This window comes from Acomys minous (genome assembly GCF_964271855.1).
Source record: "Acomys minous genome assembly, chromosome: 15".
Taxonomy (NCBI): domain Eukaryota; kingdom Metazoa; phylum Chordata; class Mammalia; order Rodentia; family Muridae; genus Acomys; species Acomys minous.
The window spans coordinates 98,493,821-98,516,515 of record NC_140497.1 but is presented as its reverse complement, the minus strand read 5'-3'; the positions used below and the strand labels follow the sequence as shown (position 1 = coordinate 98,516,515).

The following is a 22,695-nucleotide window of genomic DNA, read 5'->3' as shown; positions in this document are numbered from 1 at the left end:
AAGGGGCTTAAAGCACCTTACTGTCCCCACATTCTCCCTGCAGTTATTAAAACAGCAGTGACTGTTACGGCCACCCAATACCTGTCCCCTTGGCAGGCTCACCTGACGGGCACTGGAGCTCAGCCCTCTGATCTGCTACCTAGTCTCTGTGGATAATTAACTAGGGGGAAAGGAGGCAGGCCAGACTACCCCAGGGTTATGAGGAAACCCTATGTGAGATGCTAAATTGGGAGCAAATATTGATCAGTGGAGCTTTGAAGTTCCTCGGGGAGGTAGCCTGGGGTCATGGCTTCTCCGGTGTGTGACTTCTCTTAATGAAGTTCTCTCCTAAGAACTACCTGATTTCCAAGCAGAAGAACACTGCTGGGCAGGAATGAATCTGTATATGAGAAAACGTGGGGGAAGTGGGGGTTTTTTTTTTCTTTCTCTTTTTCCAAGTCTAAGCCACAAACTACATCCTCTATAAACAAGGACTATCTAAACTTGGCTTCCATGGATACTGAGACCTCTGTACTTTGTTACTGCAGTGTGGGAAGATGAAACGGTCATACATTTGGGGTTGGGGTTTATAGATAAGGCGCCCTGATCTTTGGCTCAGCTTCTCTCCACCCTTAGGCCAATTACAACAACCGGCTTGGGAAAGTCTAGACGTTCTGAGGCGTCCAGAGGTGATGTGTAAGAGCATTTTAAATCCTTGTGTCAGTCAGTGCAATGGTTTCTGGGGGAGCAGAGGATAAGAGAGAGAGCCAAGTAGGAGAAGTGTCCTAGAGCCCTTTGGAAATACTGTGAATGATGTGACAAAAAGGGAGTGTCTAATGCCTGGTCTTTAGTGGAGGGTTGCAGCTCCTGATCCTGTGGCTACGTTTGAGAGGGTTGTATGGAGAATGACAGAATAATAATGCCCAGGGCCCAAAGACTTAAAGGTACAGGCCCCTTCATATTAAGGGGGCCTTTGTAAGACTTAAGAGTCCCTGCAGTGCACAAACAGCAGTCAACATCCAGGCTCCTGGGTTTGCTTTTCTCCACATAATGGGCATCAGTATCTGTAATATCAAGATCTCTGCCATTCACAAATGATCATCAAGCAGGTGACTGGCATCGCAGCCTGCTCTCCACCACATGGTGTCACCTCCATGGCCATGAAGTCATTAATCGAAGACATTAAGAAAGTATGCCGAGGGCTGGAGAGGTGCCTCAGCCTTAGTTAAAGGGTAGGCTCACAACCAAAAATATAAGAAAGCATGCTAAGCAGGTGGGGATGTGTGTGTGTGTGTGTGTGTGTGTGTGTGTGTGTGCGCGCGCGCGCGCGCGCGCCCCCGCGCAATGGTCACTGCTGTGCGCTATGACCTTCAGAAGGCTGGAGCTTTTATCTTTTGCATCCTCTGGAGAACCCTTAATGTGTTAAGGGCAAAGAGAAAAGCCAAAGAAGGAAGTTAACTGAGTTCTCAGGCACATCTTTGGACACCTACAACCCCCTCCCCACCCACTCCTAATTAGCCTAATCCTCACTGTCCAATCTTCCGAGCCGTCACAGCTGTCAGCCGCTCAAGCCCCGCCCCTCCTCCGTCCTGGACCAATGGCCGAGCCGGGGACGAGTCCCCCGAGAGGGGCGGGACCGGGGCCGGTCAGGGGGCGGGGCCTCGCCGAGGACCCCGGGCTGGGCGCCTCTGCCGGTTCGTCTACCCTTCCCTTCAGCCGCCTCCTTTCAACCTTGTCCGCCGGTTGGCGCGGTGTCCAGCACAGCGGCGGCCGCTCCGGTTGAAGCTGCAGCTCTCGCCCTCCGCTCCGTCTCCGCCAGGCCCCAGAGTCCGCCCGCCATGGCCCTCCTCAGCGCGGCAGCCCGGCTCTTGGGAGCCAAGGTGAGCGGCTCGGGAGGGAGCGCGTCGTCGCGGGGTGGGGCCGAGGCGGCCGGCTCGGCACCGGGGCGCCCTCCGCGCCTTAAAGGGGCCCAGCGCTTGGCGGGAGGCCAGCGCTCCCTGCGGCCGCCGGGCCATGTGCTGCGCTGCCCCTTCCTGCTCCGAGGTGTGCGCTGCCGGCCGGCGGAGGCCTGCCCTCCCGCTCGCCCGCCGCAGCCCAGGTGGAAGCCGGGCGGGAAGGCCAGAGGGTGGAGGAGACGTGGGGGTGAGCCCTGTCAGGACCTGTCTCTCAGTGGAATGGACGCCTTGAAGTGACCCCGACGTTGCAGTGTTGTTAGCAATAGAGCCCCCCCCCCACTTCCCCCAAGCTCCTCTTTGTCCTTGGGCCTCTTGAGCTTCCCTGTGTACAGGAGGAGTTCGGGTAGGGTGGGGCGCCTCTGTCAAACCTGCTGACTGAGTATCCCATAAGACTGGAGCAAGAACCAGAAAACCTGTCCCTCCAAGCTACAAGCCAATAAATGAAGACCGGCAAGAGGTAGTAACACCAACCAAGGTCACGTGACCAGTTCTCCTACTTGCTATGCTTCCTTGAATTCCCCGGGGGCCCTTGAACTTGACATTTCTGCCGTTTTGAATTGGCAAAGTCAAGTCCGAATGATGATTACTCTTAATTTTAGATTATCACTACTTTGGGCTCTGCACACCTTGGTCCTTTAAACAGAGGGACCCGGCGGTGCTGCAGGAATCTCAGATCTCTCATCCAGGTGGGGACAGTCCCATGGACGACCTTGGCTTCTGTAAAGAACTTAGGTTTTCTCTCGTCAGTAGACGGCTTGAAGCAGGGTACACCTGGAGGAAAGACGAGACTTAGAATGGTTTTGACCTGCTGTGCGTAACGCGCAGTTATCAGATATACCACCCGGCCTGCAGGAGTTGTCTTGGGGTTCCTCTGAGCACCCAACAGCAAGGTAAAGAGGAGTTATTGGTAGATCCTTGTCTTACTTGGCTGTTGATACTCCTGCTGCCAGGGAACTGGGTAAGGAAAGCTCTTGGGAATGAAGCAAGTTCTAGACAGTGTTGGCAGAGTAGTGGACCTATAATTAGAGCACCCCAGAGCTGCTCCCTCAGACCAGATAGTCTAACACAGCAGCGGACTTGAGGAAAGCCATTGGGCTTGCCTTCTGAGTTTATCTTGCCTCTTAAGGGCCTTTGTGTGTCGGGGGTGGGGTGAGGGGGGTATGGCTGGCCACATTTGTGCTGTTATTCTTTACTTTTATGTTAGAAGTGGAGTTGAGGATCTCGGAAACTTTAGAAGTCTTTTGGCCTCAGCTAGTCAAGTACTTGCCTAGCATGCTTGAATCTCAGTTTGCCTTGTGTTGGGTGTGATGGTACGTGCCTGTAATGTCAGCACTTGGGAAGTGGAGACAGCGGCTCCATGGTGAGTTCGAGGCCATCCTGAGCTGCATAATAATCTGCCTCCAAGAAAAAGGGTTAGGTTTCCTCTTAGAATCAGCAGAGCCATTCAGGTAGTGGTAGCACACACCTTTGCCTTTAATCCTAGCACTCGGGAGGCAGAGGCAGGTGGATCTCCGTGAGCTGGAGGACAGCCAGGGCTACATATAGAGTGAGTTCCATTAAGCTGGGGCTCCAAGGGTGAGCACAGGACCTGAGTTCATATCCTGAACTCCACCTAACCATGTTCTCCTACAGGTGCCTAAAGTCCTCATAGTGCTGAGGTTGGGGCAAGAGTGGAAACAGATGGGACCTCAGGGTCTTCAGACATAGGTTTCCATGAGAGACTCCATATTAATAACGTGAAAGACACCTGAACTCACTCACTCTGGCATAGACACGTGTGGTCAGACAACAACAATAAAACAAACCACACAAGCCAGAGTGGCACACACCGATAATCCCAACAGTCTGAGTGCAAGCCTGGTCTACAAAGCAAGTCCAGGGCAGCCAAGGCTACGCAGAGAAACCCAGTCTTGGGGCGGGGGGGGGGGGGGGGTGGCGTATTAAAGGCCGGCAGTCAGTAGTGGTGGCACACACCTTTAGTTGATCTGTGAGTTAGAGGCCAGTCTGCTCTACAGAGTTCCAGGATAATGAGAGCTACACTGAGAAGCCCTGTCTTGAAAAGTAAAAAAATACAGCTCAGTGAAAAATGTTTGGCTTGAGTGTGCAAGACCCTAGCTTTATAAACCTCCAATGCAAGCATGTGCCATGTCTGTGTGTGATGTGTATGTGTGTGTGTGCATGTGCGTGCCGTGTCTGTGTGTGGTGCTCTGCAATTGCCTCACTGATGCACAGTTGTAATTCCAGGACTGAAGGAAGTCAAGGTAGGAAGACCTCAAGTTCCAAAGGTTTCAGGCCAGCCTGGGACTGTATCTCCATGAAGCCTGTTAAGGGGGGAAATTTAAAAAGATTATTACTGTTTACCTTTCCCACCCCCATCTCCAAAATCTATCAAGACTTGTAGATGAATAGGTCTTGGCCAGGAAGTATGTAGCTCAGGCCTGTCCTACTTGAGGTTGGTTTTCCCAGGTCATCTGGGTGTGTGGTAGCCTAGGAATTGGAATAGGGCCACCAAGTCCCCAAAATAGGGCTTTTGAAGTCAACATGGTTAATCAGCAATATCCAAAAAGAATATTGGCTTCTTTTACAAATCTTACCATGGGGCTACAGAGATGACTCACAGGTTAAGAGCACTGTCTGTCCTTCCAAAGGTCCTGAGTTCAGCTCCCAGCAACTGCATAGTGGTTACAACCGTCTACAATGAGACCTGGTGCCCCCTTCTGGCCTGCAGGCAGACAAAAACACTGTATACACAATAAATAAATAAATTAAAACACCATGTGCCAAGTGTGGTAGCACACACCTTTAATCCCAGCACCTGGAAGGCAGAAGCAGGTGGATCTCGGAGTTTGAGGTCAGCCTGGTCTGCAAAGTGAGTCCAGGACAGCCATGGCTACATGGAGAAACCCTGTCTTTAAAAAAAAAAAAAAGAGAGAAAAGAAAGAAAGAAAAAGGAAAATGTGTAGTGGTACAGGTATGCTATAAGTCACTGTTATGTAAAAGAAAAACTGTACTGATCTTTTCAAAGTTCTAAACATCCTAATCTAGAATGTTTTTTTCCAACCTTTTTTTTTTTTTTTTAGACAGGGTTTCTCTGTGCTGTGTAGTCCTGGCTATCCTGGACTTGCTTTGTAGACCAGGCTGGCCTTGAACTCACAGTGATCCACTTGCCTCTGCCTCCTGAGTGCTGGGATTAAAACTGTGCACCACCACACCTGGCCTTTCCATCTTTGTTTTTGTTTTGTGAGACAGGGTTTCTCTGTGTAGCCTGACTGTCTTGGAACTCACTCTGTAGAACAGACTGGCCTCACAGGGCCACCTACTTCTGCCTCTTGAGTGCTAGAACTAAAGATGTGGGCCATCACAACAGTCCACTACATATTTTCTATTAGCCCTACTCTGAAATTAATTTCAACAAAACAGAATCATGTTTCTCCTGTGAAATAGGCTTAATACCCCAACTTTTGAAGGCAAGACTCTGATCTCTGTGCATTTACCTTTCTTGACCAACTGGAACTTAATGGTGATTGTAGGATAAGTCTCTGTTCCTAAGCACTCAAATATGAATTCATGGGCACAGGCAGGCAGCAAAGGTAGTCGTAAAAGCAGAGAAGGGATCTCTGGCATTTTTGGCTCCTAAAACCAGAGCACGCAGTGTATAGGAAACCAGATGTAGATCTCAGCTAAAGCCACACAGCGATTTTTTTCTTTTTTCTTTTCTTTCTTTCTTTTTGTTTTTTAATTTTTTGTTTGTTTGTTTTTAGTTTTTAGTTTTTCTAGGCTGGCCACAATCTTACAGAGATCCACCTGCCTCTGCCTCCCAAATGCTGGGATTACAGGCGTGCTCCACTGTGCCTGGCTCAGTTTATATTTTTTGAGCAGATAAGTGTTGCTGGGCACAGGCATGACCCACCATACCCAGCTTCATTTTTATTTTATTTTTTTCTTGTGAAACCTGGAGCAAAGTATTAGCTAAAACTTGTTTTAAAAACAAATCTAGAGCTGGAGAGATGGCTCAGAGGTTAAGAGCAGTTACTGCTCTTCCAGAGGTCCTGGGTTCAATTCCCAGCACCCACATGGCAGCTCACAACTATCTGTAACTACAAGATCTGACACCCTCACACAGACATACATGCAGGCAAAACACCAACATTAAATAAATTAAATTTTTAAAAAATCTAGCAGAAGTGAGGAAATCATTTATTATTTCCAAGCAAGTGCTAAGGTGACAGGTTATGTGCATTTCATGTCGATGTAATAACTGCCTGTCTGCCTGTCACACAGCACTCTTGTGGATGTCAGAGGACAGTTTATATGAGGTAATCTTTGATCCTTCCACAAACTCAGATCATCAGATTTGGCAGCAAGTGCCTTTTGGGCCTTCTCACCAGCCCAGGAATAAATTTCCAAATTAAAAGTAATAAAAGTTAATACATTAAAAAACAATAAATTGTGGCCGGGCGTGGTGGCGCACGCCTTTAATCCCAGCACTTAGGAGGCAGAGGCAGGTGGACCGCTGTGAGTTCGAGGCCAGCCTGGTCTACAATGCGAGTCCAGAGCAGCCAAGGCTACACAGAGAGACCCTGTCTCAAAAAACAAACAAACAAACAAACAATAAATTGAGTTGGGTGTGGTGGCGCACACCTTTAATCCCAGCATGTGGGAGGCAGAGGCAGGCAAAAAACAAAAACAAAAAACAAACAACCACCAACAAAAAGGCCTAAAAATTGGATCTAGGAAAATGGCTTATCAGTTATGAGCATACACTGTTTTTTTTTTCTTTTCTTTTTTAAATTTTTGTTTATTTGTTTGTTTCAAGACAGGGCTTTTCTGTGTAGCCTTGGTTGTCCTACAATTTGTTAGACCAGACTGGCCTTGAACTCACAGCAATCCTACTGCCTCTGCCTCCCTGAGTGCTGGGATTACAGGCCTGTACCACCACTCCCGGCCACCAGCTGCTTCTGTAGAAGACCTGAGTTTGGTACCCAGCACTTAAGTTGGCTTTACAGTTGCCTCTAACTCCGCGTCTAGGGGTCCTCTGCACTCCTCAGGCCTTCAGAGGCATCTGCACATATACGGTGTACACAGACACATAAATAAAAGAAATCTTTAAAAATGAATTATATAAGAGCTGTGTTGCCATTTAACATTAGTGCCAGCCAAGGTAGTATAGCCACACCTGGTCTCCCCTCCCCCCACACAAAAATAATACTGTATTGACAGACTTATACAGAACAAAATAAGTTTCTGCTAAGAGTCTTTGTTTTCTGTTTTGGCAACTCAGTCCTTTTCCAAGGTGTGAGTGATATATTTTATGGTCTTCCTCTCTGAATAATGAAGTGGACATGTGAACAAGATGCTGTTAGACAGTGACAGGTGGGAGCCAGTAGAGTGGCTTAAAGACTTGCTCCACTACTGCCTGGCTTCACATGTAGGAGTATTAAGATAACGCCTATTAGTATTAAAGGGGTCAGAGTATAAAATCTTGACAAATTTGCTCAGGCTATAAGTGGCCTGACCAAACATTGCCGGCTGGCTTGCAGCATGCCCGTTGTGAAACACAGGCTGTAATTGGCTTTAGTTCTCTGACCTGATTCTTGAAACACAGGAGTTTTTGTCCTAGGCCAGTTTGTTGTTGTTGTTTGTTTTTGTTTTCCTTTCTGAGTTTCTCTGAGACAGCGTTCCATGTGACAGGCTGGCTTTAAACTCCTATCATGCTTCTACCTCCTAAGTGCTAAGGTTACAGGTGTGTACCACCATGCCACGTCTCATGTCTTCACCTCCTCATGCTTGAGACTGACACGCTAAGGAGGCACATGCCTCTGCTTATTTTTGAAACAGAGTCTAATGGTATAGCCCTGGTTCTTCTAGACCTTGATGTGTTGACCAGGCTATGATCTTCAGACTCAAAGAGATCCCCTGCCTCTGTGTCTCCAGTGCTAGGATTAAAGGTGAGCACCACTGTCTGGTTTATTTCACTTGGAGTACGCGGCTTCAAATCCCCCTGGAGCTAGAGGTGCCAGGGGGTTGTGAGCTATCTAATGTTGATGCTGGCAGCTGAGCTCTGGTAGGGCACTCTGTTTGTTTGCTTGGTTTTTGTCTGTTTGTTTGTTTCCTTTTGTTTTCTGAGACAGAGTTTCTCTGATAGAGCACTCTTAACTGCTAAGCCATCTTTCCCGCTCCATCATTTTAGGATGTAGGGTCCCACTATGTAGCCCTGGCTGATCTGGAAATCACTGTATAGAGCAATCTGGCCTTGAACTCACAGAAATCTGCCTGCTTCTGCCTTCAGAGTGCTGAGATTAAAGCCTGCCTCTCCTGGCTTTTTTTTTTCCTTTTCTTTTGGTATTGTTTGTTTGTTTTTTGTTTTTGAGACAGGGTTTCTCTGTATGGCCTTGGCTGTCCTGGAACTCATTTGTAGACCAGGCTGGCCATTAATTCAGAGATCCACCTGCTTTTGCCTCCCCAGTGCTGAGATTAAAAGAGTGCACCACCACTACCCAGGCTTCTTTTTTCTTAATACAAGTGTTCTTTTTGCATTAGAAGGCTCTATAGCTCAAAAGATTTCCTTCTCATTTTGTGTTTGCTTCTTTTTGCTTTGTCATCTGTTAAAGAGGACAGTGTGTTAAAATCAGGGTCATCAAGGATTTTTTGTTGTATGTGTACAGATAATTTGTATGTATGTATGTCCATGTACCATGTATATGTGTGGTCCCTGAAGAGACCAGAAGATGGCAATGGATCCTCTGAAATTGGAGTTACTGACCATTATGAGACACCATGTGGGTGCTGGGAGTTGAGCCCACATCCTTTGGAAGAGCAGCCTGGCCTGTGTTCTTACATGCTGAGCCATTTTTCTACCATCACTGCCTCTTTTGTTTGTTTGTTTGAAACAGGGTCTATGTATCCCTGGGTGTCTTGGAACTCTGTAGAGCAGGCTGGCCTCGAACTCAGAGGTCTGCCTGCCTCTGCCTCCCAGTACTGGGATTACAGACTTCAACACTATGCCTGCCTGTCTTAGTGTTGGAGTTCCTGGGAATGTAGGATGCTGTGCCTAGAATGGAGGTCAAAGTAAAATTACCTTCTCTCCAGAGAAACCCTGTCTTCGAAAAACAAACAAAATGCCTTCTCCTGTGAAAAGAGCCCTTTATAGGAATTAGTAACAGTAAGATGAAAGGTATGAGAATATAACCATGAAGCCAGGCATGGTGGCGCAAGCCTGCAATCCCAGGACTCTGGAGACAGAGGCGGATCTCTGTGAGTTCGAGGCCAGCCTGGTCTACAAAGTGAGTGCAGGACAGGCAAGGCTACACAGAGAAACCCTGGAGGGGGGGGGGAGCAGAGAGTATAATCATACTAAGTGATTATCCAAATAAAATTCCAGAATGTGGAGTGGTAGTTCACTGATGCTTGACAATTGGTTCATTTTCCTATTTTATTTTATTTATTTATATATTTTTGTAAATATTTATTTATTTATTTATTTATTATGTATACAATGTTCTGCCTGCACATGTGCTTGCACTCTAGAAGAGGTCACCAGATCTCATTACAGATGAGTGGGAGCCAGCATGTAGTTGCTGGGAATTGAACTCAGGACCTCTGGATGAGCAGCCAGTGCTCTTAACCTCTGAGCCATCTTCTCCAGCCCTCATTTTCCTATTTTAGCAGGAATATTCTTTTTTTTTTCTTTTTAAAGATTTATGTATTTATTATATGTACAGTGTTCTGCCTGCATGTATGCTTACACACCTGAAGAGGACACCAGATCACATTATAGATGGTTGTGAGTCACCATGTGGTTGCTGGGAATTGAATTTAGGGTCTTTGGAAGAGCAGCCAGTGCTCTTAACCTCTGAACCATCTCTCCAGTCCCGCAAGAATATTCTTTTTGTTTTGTTTTGTTTTTTGTTTTTTGAGACAGGGTTTCTCTGTGTAGTCTTGGCTGTCCTAGACTCGCTATGTAGACCAGGCTGGCCTCGAACTCACAGCAATCTGCCTGTTTCTGCCTCCCAGGTGCTGGGATGAAAGGCGTGCGCCACCACTCCTGGCCTGCAGGAATATTCTTGAGTACTATAGAAAAGTTTTTCACAGTATTACCTGCATGTAACTCATTGGTCTTTTTCTCTCTAAGCCCTGTAAAATAGAGGTGATAATACATTTTGTTTTGCTTTGTTTTGAGAAAGTTTTCTTTGTGTAGCCCTGGCTTGTCCTGGAACTCAACTTTGTAAACCAGGCTGGCCTTGAGCTCAGAGATTCACTTGCCTCTGCCTCCTGAGTGATGGGATTAAAGGCATGCACCACCACACCCGGCTGATATATTTTGTGATGTCAGCACATTTGAGAACAGTAATCTACTTCCATCAACAATAGCAAACTCACTAGGCCAAGTGTCTTGTGCCTATAATCCCAGCTTTGATGAAGTCACTACAGGAGGGTCCAGGCCAGCCTGGGCTGCACGGTGAGACCTTGTCTCAGAAATGAGACAAGTCAGATGTACTCAGGTGTGAGATAGGCACACCTGTATGTAATGCAGCACTTAGGAATCAAGCAGGAGGGGCCGGGAGTCAAAGCCAGACTGGGTTACATGAGATCCTGTCTCAGTAGAGTAAACCAGAGGTAACAGCATATGACACTGGGTCTGCACTTTCATGCTGCAGGCAGTCCTGGTTGTCAGCCGCTATTCACCAAGCCTTAGCAGCTCTGTTGTTGAGTGGAGTAGCTGCCTGATTTGCCTGACAGCTGCTGTTCAGTGAGGTGACTACTTGTGGCAAGTAACCAGAAGCCAAAATTTGCTGCCACACCTCCAAGGTGGGGGAGGAGCTGGAAGTAGTTCAGGAGTGACTCAGAAGTTTGTAATCTGCGTGTCCCATCAGTGGGAGTAACCTGAGGATACTGTACAGAGCCATGCTGCAGCTCTGTGGAGACAGACCACTGGGCATCTGATGGAAGTGTGTGGCTTCTCAAAAAAACCTGTGACAGGGCTGGAGAGATGGTTCAATGGTTAAAAGCACTGTCTGCTCTTCCAGAGGTCCTGAGTTCAATTCCCAGCAACCACATGGTGACTCACAATCATCTACATACCCTCTAATGCCCTCTTCTGGCCTGCAGGTGTACAAGTAGACAGAGCACTCATATATATAAAATAAATAAAATCTTTAAAAAAAAAACAAAACAAAACCCTTGTGACTGTAGTACTCTGGTAGAAGGCAGAAGGAACCAGGAGTTTGAGGTCAGCCTTGCCTGTATAGTGAGTTCAGGAACAGCCTTTACCATACATAGGAGATCCCGTCTCAAAAAAAGCCAAAAAATAACATCCCTCACAAAAAAAAAAAGAAAAAGAAAGAAAGAAATCGAGGTTATTTCCTGTTTTGTTGCCAAAGGGTATTACCCATTCATTCTTCCCTTTAGCTGCTGCTTCCTGTTAACAGCCAATATTCTTCTCAGTCTTGTTTTCCTTTTTTTTTTTTTTTTTTTTTTTTTGAGACAGGGTTTCTCTGTGTAGCCTTGGCTGTCCTAGACTCACTTTGTAGACCAGGCTGGCCTCGAGCTCACAGCAATCCACCTGCCTCTGCCTCCCAAGTGCTAGGATCAAAAGTGTGCGCTACCATGCCTGGCTGCTTCTCAGCCTCGAACTGGATGTGACATGTAGCTGAGACTGATCTTGAACTCCTGGTTTCTCCCTGTGCATACCTTCCAACTGGCTATGGCCATGACACCTGCCTCTTTTTCTTTCAAATACATGTTCTCACTCTGTAGCCCAGGCTTTCAGAGGACCTGAATCTTAACTGCTTGGCCTCTGTGGTGCTTGGATGACAGGCATGTCACCACCCTGCTGAACAAGGCCAGCACTTTTTAAAGAAACAAGTATTAATTTATTATCTATGCACAAATCGGCGTCCTTCATGCTTTAATTTAATTTTGTTTTTGGAGACAGGGTTTCTTTGTTTAATAGACAGCCCTAGTTGTCCTGGACCTCACTCTGTAGACCAGGCTGCCTCTGACCCCCTTCCCCCTCCCCCCCCCAGTGCTGGGATTAATCTCAACCTGCAATTTATAGGGGGAGAAAAATCACATCAAGTCCTAAATGCAGGTCTACCATTTTTTTGGCTATGAGACCTAACATAATTTCTATTTGTCTTTTCTATTTCTATTGTCCATTTGTCTTTTCAGGGGCAAGACAGAACATGAATGCAGTTTGCATCAGCTGTAATTAGCAGCTTTGTATAATCAGTACATGCAACACTCTGGTTGCTCTGTCTGGTTCTCTAGGAAATAAAATAAACCAGAAGGGTTAGAAATGTGAAAGAAATGGGCAGGCTGGATGACTAGAAGAAAAACTGATGCAGACACCCTAGCAGCAGTGATTGCCAGTGGGGGTCACTCAGGAGTATTGACACCTACGTCTGCGTGGACTAGGTGCTCTAGAACAGGTGTGTGACAGAAGCTCTTAGGGAGTACAGGAGCAAACTGTCCTAAAAGGGCAACCTGGAGAGACAGACAGAGCCACTGCAACTTCTTGGTACAGTGAGGAGGGTACTAATAAGGGTCTTGTCTTCATCTTTCTACAGAATTCCTCCTGCCTTGTCCTTGCTGCCCGGCATGCCAGTGCTTCCTCCACGGTGAGACCTGGCAAGGAGTGCAGAGTCCTTGAAGCAGTCTGACATCAGGATACAGTGTTTGTTGGAAACAGCTAGTAGTTACTGTTGTTGGGGTTATGATTACTACTGTTTTAAGAAGTAATTGACTCAGTGGAGCAATGCTATGGAAATAGCAATGTTACCCTTATACGTGCTAGGCAGGCACTTTACCACTTAAAAGATACTCATGACTCCTAACTGAAATAAAATTTACTATTATTTAATTCCTAGTACAAGGTCTTACTATAAAGTTGTATTTATTATTATGTGTATAATACTCTGCCTGCATGTACTATTGCAGGCCAGAAGAGGGCACTAGATCTCATTACAGATGGTTGTGAGCCACCATGTGGGTGCTGGGAATTGAACCCCGGTCCTCTGGAAGAACATGCAGTGCCATCTCTTCAGCCCATCATTTCTGACTTTATCATTACATGAGCATTGCTGTCTATATCCAGGTATTTTCATCTCTTCAAAATGAAGCTCCCCATCCCTTTCTCCCCATCCCCGGCAGATAGAGAAATGCTAGCAAGCAGTCTTCGCATGCCTTCTCTAAGTCTTCTGTTTCTCTTCCTAGAATTTGAAAGATGTACTGGCCAATCTGATACCTAAGGAGCAGGCCAGAGTCAAGGCCTTCAAACAGCAGCATGGGAAGACAGTGGTGGGCCAGGTCACCGTGGACATGGTAAGACCCACAGTGTCCTGCAGGGGGTGCCACAAAGCTCTAACCAGCTCTGTCTGAGTCAGGCTGACGGTCGGTCACAACTTTTCTCCTTTAGATGTATGGCGGCATGAGAGGCATGAAAGGACTTGTGTATGAGACATCAGTTCTGGACCCTGATGAGGTAAGACGCCAGCATCCGCCAGTGACTGTTGGTGCGCTCTGACCATAGAAACCAGTTTGAGAAGTGAGCAGCCCAGTGCAGAGTAGGTATGCATAGGACCTCTTACAGTCTTCTGGGACTGGAGTTAGAGAAAGATGTGGGTGCTGGGAATTGAACCTGGCTCATTTAGAAGAGCAGCATGTGCTCTTAACCACTCAGCCTCAATAAATATATTTTAAATTGATAAATATATTTACTTTGTGTATACACATTCATGCGTGTGCCCAGGTGCGAGTGCCACATTATATGATTGGTGTCAGAAGACAACCTGTGCGAGTCAGCTCTCTAACACTGTAGTGTGGGCTAGGGATCAAACTCAGGTCATCAGGCTTAGTGACAAGTGTGTTTACCCACTGAAACGTCTGGAATAGTTAGGGCCAGCCCGTTATATGGCTGATAGATTAGTAAATTTGGTTGTAATTCTCGATTTTCTTTTTAAGGGCATCCGTTTCCGAGGCTACAGTATCCCTGAATGTCAGAAACTGCTGCCTAAGGCTAAGGGTGGGGAGGAGCCCCTGCCTGAGGGTTTATTTTGGCTGCTGGTAACTGGACAGATGCCAACAGAGGAGCAGGTACAGCCAAGAGCATTGGCCTTTCCCATCTCCCCTTCCTTGCTTTTCTCTAATCTTAGCAATTTAATCCTCATCTGGCCGTAGCTAGAATTAATCAAGAGCGCTTTGAGAAGGAATCATCAGGTCTGAGTCAATTTAAATGGATTGTATTGACCCTGCTGATTGCCTTTACTCAGATACGACTGTTCCTGTTTTTCTGAGTGTATCTCCTTTCCCACAGGTATCTTGGCTCTCACAAGAATGGGCAAAAAGGGCAGCTCTGCCGTCTCATGTGGTCACCATGCTGGACAACTTTCCCACCAATCTGCACCCCATGTCTCAGCTCAGTGCAGCCATTACAGCCCTCAACAGTGAAAGCAACTTTGCCAGGGCATATGCAGAGGGCATCAACCGCACCAAGTACTGGGAGGTAGGAGGTTTTGAGTTGGTGGTTGGGCTGTAATGGGGTTCAGAGCACCTGAATGTGAAGAGTCCTTCTGAGTTACCCCAGGAATCTACTTAACAAACTATTAGAAACGGGGGTAACAGGCTGTATGATTGAGGCCCCAAGGTCAGTCCTCAATACCAAAAAAATTTACTGTAAGGTAATAGGCTTAGCCTGGTACAGTGGCGCACACCTTTAATCCCAGCACTTGGGAGACAGAGGCAGGTGGAGTTTGAGGCCAGCCTGGTCTACAAAGAGAGTTCCAGGACAGCCAGGGCTATACATTAAGAAACCCTGTCTCAAAGAAACCAAAAACAAGCCAGGTGTCGTTGCACACACCTTTAATCCCAGCACTCAGGAGGCAGAGTTCAAAGCCAGCCTGGCCTACAAAGCGAGTCCAGGAGAGCCAAGGTAACATAGAGAAACCTTGTCTGGGGGAAAACAAACAAAAACCCCAAAACAACAACAACAACAACAACAACAAAAAGATAGTATACATGTTTTCTTTTAAAATCGTAAGTAGAGCATTATATCCTTTTCTATTTTTTTCCCTTTTGCCCTATTTGTTTATTTTGTTTGTGCACTCACATGTGAAGGCCAGAAGACAATGCAGGGACCAAGAATTAAGATGGAAATTTATGCCTGTCCTTGCTCTGAGTAAGGACACAGAGATCTGTATATTTATTCACAGCTTCAGGCACTATAGCTGGGCAGATACTGAGCTATTCTAACCTGACCACACTGCCCTGGCCTGCTCACTTCCCAGCCACATGGCCCATTAACCTGCCACCTTAGTGTGGCACCTCCTTCTCCATCCGTGTCCCCGCCTCATTCATTCAGTCATTCTCATTCTTTCTCTCTCTTTCTCCTCTCTCCTCTCACTCTCTCCTCTCCTCCCTCTCTCCTCTCTCTCTCCTCCCTCTCTCCTCTCTCTCTTCTCTTCTCTTCTCTTCTCTCCTCTCTCTCTCTCCCCCCCCTTTTCCTCTCCTGCCCAGCTCATAAGTTGTTCAGTTTTTTATGTGACCAATCAGAAGGTGGTAGAGAACAATATTTTTATAAAAACTGAGTCAGGAGATGCTTCGTAATAATGACAGTTCCAAAGTCTGGACTGCAAACATCTCTGGGTACAAAAATTATTTGAACACACAGTGCACAAAGACACCCTCCAACATCTCCCCTTTTTGTCCAATAAAAGGCTCTTTCTCTAACATTAATAAACTGTCTACAGGGGCTGGGCTGGATGGCTCAGAGGTTAAGCGCGCTGGCTGCTCTTCCAAAAGGTTCTGAGTTCAATTCACAGTAACCACATGGCAGCTCTCAACCATCTATAATGAGACCTGGTATCGTCTTCTGGCGGGCAGGCACACATGCAGGCAGAACCCTGTATACACAATACATAAATAAACTGTATACAATAAGAACAATTATGAAAACTATCAGGTCAGAATTATGTTCACAGTGTCTAGTCCATTTGTATTTGGTGACCTGGGAGAAAGCACACCACTATCTGTCTTATCTTGTGAGTTCAGAATTCTGTACTTAAATTACTTTTTGTTTGTTTGTTTGTTTTTTCAAGACAGGGTCTCTCTGTGTAGCCTTGGCTGTCCTAGACTCACTTTGTAGAGCAGGCTGGCCTCAAATTCCACCTGCTTCTGCCTCCCGAGTGCTGGGATTAAAGGCGTGCGCCACCACTCCGGGCTTTTAAATCACTTTCTGTCACAGCTTGCATTTATCAACCTATAGATATCATCTTAGAACTAAATCATTTTCCTAGGTTGTTAACAGTCTAACCTAAGGACCTCTAGAAAAGCAGTCAGTGCTCTCAACCGCTGAGCAGACTGTGAGGTTGGATCACCGAGGCTACTTGTATTCTTTGGTGTCTGACTTTTGCTCTGTAAACATAATACAGATTTCTGCATTAACACAAGTATAGAATGTGCAGTGTACACAGATTAGCTAAAGATGATTCTTTGCTCTTTGAGCAGGTGAAAGGCATCTGTCTTTATTAGTTTGTTTGGGCTATATAACCAAATAGTAATGTAAACCTCCATGCCATATGAAAGGAAGGCATGTAAGATGAAGTTCTGAGGACTCTGTAGCCCGCAAGATTTATTGCTATACAGAGCGTGTCTCAGCCAGTCTCAGAGCTGTTCCCATGAAGAGGGATTAGTATTCATGTTACCTGTTTTTATTCTTGGTTTCTTTCTTCATGTCCGCAGCCAAGATTTTCAGGAGGTCGTGTGTGTGTGTGTGTGTGTGTCGTGTTCCCCCCCCCAAAATCAAATCTAATCGTTATAGATTTTGGAGGGATCCACAACATTTCTTTTCCTGTTGAAACAAAGACAAAGCTTCTCCCCCAATACAGCCTATTTCCTGTCTTCTGTTCTGAAGTTAGCTCCTTTATAGGCTGATCTAATTCTAATTCATCCATCTTTTCCATAATCCAGTGTTTTTCAGTATCTGTGCCACCTGTCTCATTGGCATTTAAAAACTGTAAAGTCAATAAAGCATTATTTAATCCTTCTCTGTGAGAACTATGTAAGCTGTTGTATGACTGACACTGAAGCTTTGTCATCTGGCATCTCTATGGGCTGCTGTTCTGCACTCTCCTTAAGCCTCTGTGGATTCCTCTCATCTGGAATTTCCTTTCTGTTCTCACTGCAGGTTCCAGATTGTATTCTTCTGTGCATCCCTTGTTCTGAATTGGGAAAGGGTTTTCCGGTCTCTTTTCTGCACCTCCATTCTAGCATTTAATTTTCAGTCTTTTCTCTCTCTTAAGTAGGCTTTTTTCTGAACTCTCTTAAAGGGAATATATTAAAAAATACATTTTTCCTGGGCATGGTGGCGCACGCCTTTAATCCCAGCACTCGGGAGGCAGACGCAGGCGGATCGCTGTGAGTTCGAGGCCAGCCTGGTCTACAAAGCGAGTCCAGGACAGCCAAGGCTACATAGAGAAACCCTGTCTTGAAAAACTAAAAAAAATTAAAAAAAAAGAAGAGGGTGTTGGATCCGTTGAAACTGGAGTTATAGACCATTGTTAGCCAGCATGCTAGGTGCTGGGCCTGAGCCTGGCTCCTGTGCAAGAACAACTGTCTTAACAGCTGAGCTATCTCTCTAGCCCCGTGGCTTGGAAAAAAACTTAAGCATGTGCCCACTATCAAACCCAGGACATGTATCCTAACCTTGTATACTATATCTAGTGTAGTGGAGACTGAAAACACAGATTTCACTATTCAGTAATTGATCAGCACTGTTTGACACAGAAGCTAAAGTGTGAATTAGCTTTGGGACATTAGTGTAAAGAATCAATATTAGAAACTGAGACGGTGCAGCGAGTAAAGGCATCTGTAGTCCTAGACACCTAACTTCTGTCCCCTGAAGCCACATAAAGGCAGAAGGAGAGGAGGGACTTCACAGAGTTGTCCTCTAACTCTGCTGTGCCATGTGCATCTTCCTGATATGCCTAGTACATACATGCAGTAATAATGAATCTAGCTTTAAACATGTAAAGGTGGCATCTTAGCACATTGTTTAGTGCAAAGTTACAAAGTTACAGTGTCTGGAGAAGACCACAGTTAACCCTATCAGTAAGTCCTGGGAACGCAGCTTCTCATCTGTGATGGTCATTCCATATTTGTAGGCTGGAAACCATGGGGCTTGTGTGTTACACGCATCGTGTGTTGTGGTCGTGTACTCAGCACATGGCTGTCACAGGACAGACAGCACCACAGGCCAGTCTTGGTGGGCAGTTCCTTTCATCTTCCCCATCTTTCCTTTCTCTCATCAGCTGATTTATGAAGACTGCATGGACCTGATCGCAAAGCTACCTTGTGTTGCGGCAAAGATCTACCGGAATCTTTACCGGGAGGGCAGCAGTATTGGGGCCATTGACTCTAAGCTGGATTGGTCCCACAATTTTACCAACATGTTAGGCTACACTGATGCTCAGTTCACAGAGCTTATGCGTTTGTACCTCACCATCCACAGGTAAACCTACATTCAATAACTATATCCCAGTGCCTGGATTGATGTGAAACTTTGTTTGTTTCTTTGTTTGTTTGTTCTGTTTTTTGAGACAGCATCTCTCCATGTAGCTCTAGCTGTCCTGGAATTCACTGTGTAGACCAGGGTGGCCTCAAATTAATAAAAATCTGCCTGCCTCTACCTATTGAGTGCTGAGATTAAAGGCATGTGCCATTATGTTCAGCAATCGGGGCTAGGAGTGGGGATATGTTTACAAACTCATAAAGTTATTATCTGGGAACAGGTGGTCTCTAGCAAAGGGGTAGAAGGAACATTTTGTAAGGGTTGAAACTGGGCAAGAAATAAAGGACAGCTGCAAGGCCAAGGGAAACCAAGCAAGCTGCTCAGTCATCAGCTGCCCTGGAGCTCCCTCTCGTCAGCACTGTTGAGATGGGGTCAGTATCTGAGAATGTGTAGCACAGTGTTAAAATTAATTGTTCAAGCCGGGCAGAGTGGCGCACGCCTTTAATCCTAGCACTCAGGAGGCAGAGGCAGGCGGATCACTGTGAGTTTGAGGCCAGCCTGGTCTACAAAGCAAGTCCAGGACAGCTAAGGCTACATAGAGAGACCCTGTCTGGAAAAAACAAAAGAAAAACACAAACAACAAAAACAGATTATTTGTTCAGTATTGCCTGAGCTTTGTATTTGAAACCCCAACAGTGAGGGAAGGGAGTAGGGAGTGAGCATGCCCTACCTGGCCAGAGGGGGTTATGAGCCCATAGGGCCAGGAGAAGACAAGAGAACAGTAGAGTCTGTTTCATAATCAGCCTTTTTTTTTTCTCCTTTTGGCTCTGTCTTATTTCCCCACAGTGACCATGAGGGTGGTAATGTAAGTGCCCACACAAGCCACTTGGTGGGCAGTGCCCTTTCAGACCCTTACCTGTCCTTTGCAGCAGCCATGAATGGGCTGGCAGGGCCTCTGCATGGACTAGCAAATCAGGTAAGGCCTTTTTCCTCCCCCTGTCTGTCCCTTATCTTGACACGTGTATTGACGTTTCTCCTCCCCGTCCCTGAACCTAACATACAGGAGGTGCTTGTCTGGCTAACACATCTACAGAAGGAAGTTGGCAAAGACGTGTCAGATGAGAAGTTACGAGACTACATCTGGAATACCCTCAACTCAGGACGGGTAAGCAGCCAGGAGAGGCTAAGACCAAACACTGCGGCTTCCAAACATGAGGCCATCAGGACCTTGTCTCAAGGGGAAAAATGCAGAGGGAAAAAAAGCAGTCCCTTCGCTAGCTAAGAAGGTGCTTCTTCTGTTTCTCCATCTGTTTACCTGTGGATTTAGTTTTCTTTTTCTTTCTTAGGATGCTAGGGCTTGAACCCAGCGTCTCATGGCAAGTTCTGTGCCACTGAATTTTTTATATATATATTCCCAGCCCCCCCCCCCTTTTTTTCCCCCATTTTGAGGCAAGGGTTCACTGAATCACCGAGATTGAGTTTGAATTTATAGTCTTGCTTGAGCACCAGGACCAAAGCACCCTGAGAATGAAGAGGAGAAAGTTCTGCCTGAATATACCAACTGTTATTTTCCCCCTGCCCTTTACAGGTTGTCCCAGGATATGGTCACGCAGTGCTAAGGAAGACTGATCCACGATACTCCTGTCAGCGAGAGTTTGCTCTGAAACATCTGCCCGACGACCCCATGTTTAAGCTGGTTGCTCAGCTGTACAAGATTGTGCCCAATGTCCTTTTAGAGCAGGGGAAGGCCAAGAACCCTTGGCCCAACGTGGACGCTCACAGTGGGGTGCTGCTCCAGGTGAGTCCTCTACTCCCTGCTCTCCTCCCGTGGACCACTGTTGTCTCCTTCATGCACAAAATCAACTTGCTAGTCAGAACAGAGGCATGGAGCCCAAAGCCTCATGGGTGGCTTTTTTTTGTTTTGTTTTGTTCAAGTTTTTCGAGACAGGGTCTCTCTGTGTAGCCTTGGCTGTCCTGGACTCACTTTGTAGACCAGGCTGGCCTCGAACTCACAGCGTTCCGCCTGCCTCTGCCTCCCAAGTGCTGGGATTAAAGGCGTGCGCCACCATGCCCGGCTGGGTGGCTTTTTTTTAAAGATTTATGTATTTATTATTATTTATACAGGACTCTGGAGGCTAGAAGAGGTCATCAAATCACATTATAGATGGTGGAGAAGGGGGGTGGAGTCTCTAAGGTTTGTGCTGCTATGGACTTATTTGTCCACTGTCTGGGCTCTTAACAAAGCCTTCTGTTCCACCTTAACAGTACTATGGCATGACGGAGATGAACTACTACACGGTCCTGTTCGGAGTGTCAAGGGCACTGGGTGTGCTGGCACAGCTCATCTGGAGCCGAGCCCTAGGGTTCCCTCTGGAAAGGCCCAAGTCCATGAGCACAGATGGTCTGATGAAGTTTGTGGACTCTAAGTCAGGGTAAAGTGGGAGACGGGGAAATTGACTATAAGAAAATGAGGAAGCTTAAAAATAAAGTATAATTTTGTTTTGTTTCAGGGGCCTTTAAGAGTTAAGACTAAAGTGTCTGAGGCACTGAAAATATATTTGAAGTTAAAATATAAATTAAGAGTAAAGGACGAAAGTGACCCTCTTCCCTCAGCAGCTCACTCCCCACCTGGATAAGTTGCCCCAGCTGTAGGACGACCAGGACTAATGCATGTGGTCAGGGTTAGGCCTGGCTTCCCACCATCTCTAGGGTGAGATTCCGACTCCTCTTTGTCTAGGTCAAAGCAGGTTACAGAAAAGCTGCAGTCACGCTGAAGAAGCTATTGCTTCCACTCTACCAGCCCTCCAGACCACGTCGGCCAGGGCCAGGCCCCTTTGTTTCCATAGGAATCATGTCAAATGTCAGCTGTATCAAACCCTAGGGCCTTTTCCCATGTATGCAAGGGCCTCCTAGCAAGATCTATTGGTTAGCTGGAATGCTTTGACAACTTTTTATGCTATCCGGTGACCATAAATGGCATAGTGTTTACTGTGACTGGTACCCAGCATTTGATCCTATTCCTCCTTTTAAATTATACCATTAAACTAAGGTCTGGGAGTGCTCTGTTTCTTTCTAGACTTTATACCTGCTGTGCCTCAAGCTGAGGACGCTCTGGGTCTCCCTGCCCTGGGCTCTGCTCGGGTCCTGTTTTAGCAGGTCTGTCTGACCTGTGGTCTTCCCTGTTGTTTGGCTTTACCAGTACTTAATGTGAACTAGGCCTTGTACTTCCATGGAAATAAGCCACTACCTTCCGACCTTGGTTTCTCCTGTTCACATGCTCTTGCACAGAACAAGGGCTCAGGAGTGACCACCCTCTCCACGGTCTGCTCCCAGGGGTTCTAGCTGTTCTTTTTGAACATAAAAGGATTTGCGATTAGACAGTGTCCGTTGAATGTCAAACGGACCAAGGGCTGGGGGCATTCAGTACAGTAAGCCGCCTTCTCATCCACTGCAACAAGGAAATGGTCTTTTATTTATCTATTGGTGTCTCTCTTCCTCCTTAATTATTTTAGCAGCCCCAAGTGCACAGATTTTCAGTGACTCAGAATGCGTTACTGCCTTTTCTTTGAGAAAGGGTTGAGATACACTCCTCTTGTGCCCCCTCCCTACCCCTGAACTCCTGCCTGTGTTCCTGTGGAACCCAACCCCAGCACCACACTGTTGAGATGGACACACTGTAAACCCCTGGGTAACTGTTAAGTCATGACGCAGACTTCAGGTTGTTCTGTATAAAATGAAAAATAATAAATGTTTTTATTAACAATGCTCGAGCTTGCTATTGCATACGCATTCTTCATTATGAGGAAAGGGATCTGGTTGGTTAGCGAGACCTGAACTAGTGGCTGGTGAGTGGTTCTGTGCATTCCTCTCTTCTGACGAGTTGGACAGTCAGTCTTTCTCCAAGGTTAGGAAGTCCTTTGACCTTTAACCCTCTTCCCTCCTTACAAGCACTTTCCTGACCAAGTCAGCAGCTGGTCTAGCCCACTAGGTGAAAGGAGCAAGAGCTGTACAAGGACAGATGGAGGGCTGCTAGCTCCAAACCTGGGCACTAGAGGGCACTTGCAGTGTGTCTTCTTGCCACTTTGCTTAAGGAGGCCTCCCAAATAAGGGGTGGTCCTGGGGGGCATCAGATACATGGAAGGTCTAAGACCATATGACTCTGTCCTGAGACTCCTAGTACAGCTGACCTTCTGGAAAAGACTATAAATAGGCAAGAGGGTAGCTACTAGGTCCTGGCATACGGGATACACTGCTATA

At 46.5% G+C, this 22,695-nt stretch overlaps 1 protein-coding gene across 1 annotated transcript; it reads left to right on the top strand.

Annotated features, from left to right (window-relative positions):
- The first annotated feature begins 1,658 nt into the window (after positions 1 to 1,658).
- Positions 1,659 to 22,203, top strand: CS (citrate synthase). The gene is made up of 11 exons (XM_084758525.1): positions 1,659 to 1,859; positions 12,503 to 12,553; positions 13,149 to 13,256; positions 13,351 to 13,416; positions 13,896 to 14,027; positions 14,248 to 14,436; positions 18,239 to 18,438; positions 19,285 to 19,414; positions 19,502 to 19,603; positions 20,027 to 20,236; positions 20,704 to 22,203. Exons 1-11 carry the CDS (start codon positions 1,818 to 1,820, stop codon positions 20,872 to 20,874), a joined length of 1,401 nt encoding a protein of 466 aa, XP_084614651.1. The 5' UTR covers positions 1,659 to 1,817; the 3' UTR covers positions 20,875 to 22,203.
- The last annotated feature ends 492 nt before the right edge of the window (positions 22,204 to 22,695 follow it).

Coding starts and splice junctions, on each gene's coding strand:
- CS (XM_084758525.1), top strand. CDS start 1,818: ATGGCCCTCCTCAGCGCGGCAGCCCGGCTCTTGGGAGCCAAG. Junction 14,437..18,238: donor ACCGCACCAAGTACTGGGAG/GTAGGAGGTTTT, acceptor TTCTCTCATCAG/CTGATTTATGAAGACTGCAT. Junction 20,237..20,703: donor ACAGTGGGGTGCTGCTCCAG/GTGAGTCCTCTA, acceptor CCACCTTAACAG/TACTATGGCATGACGGAGAT.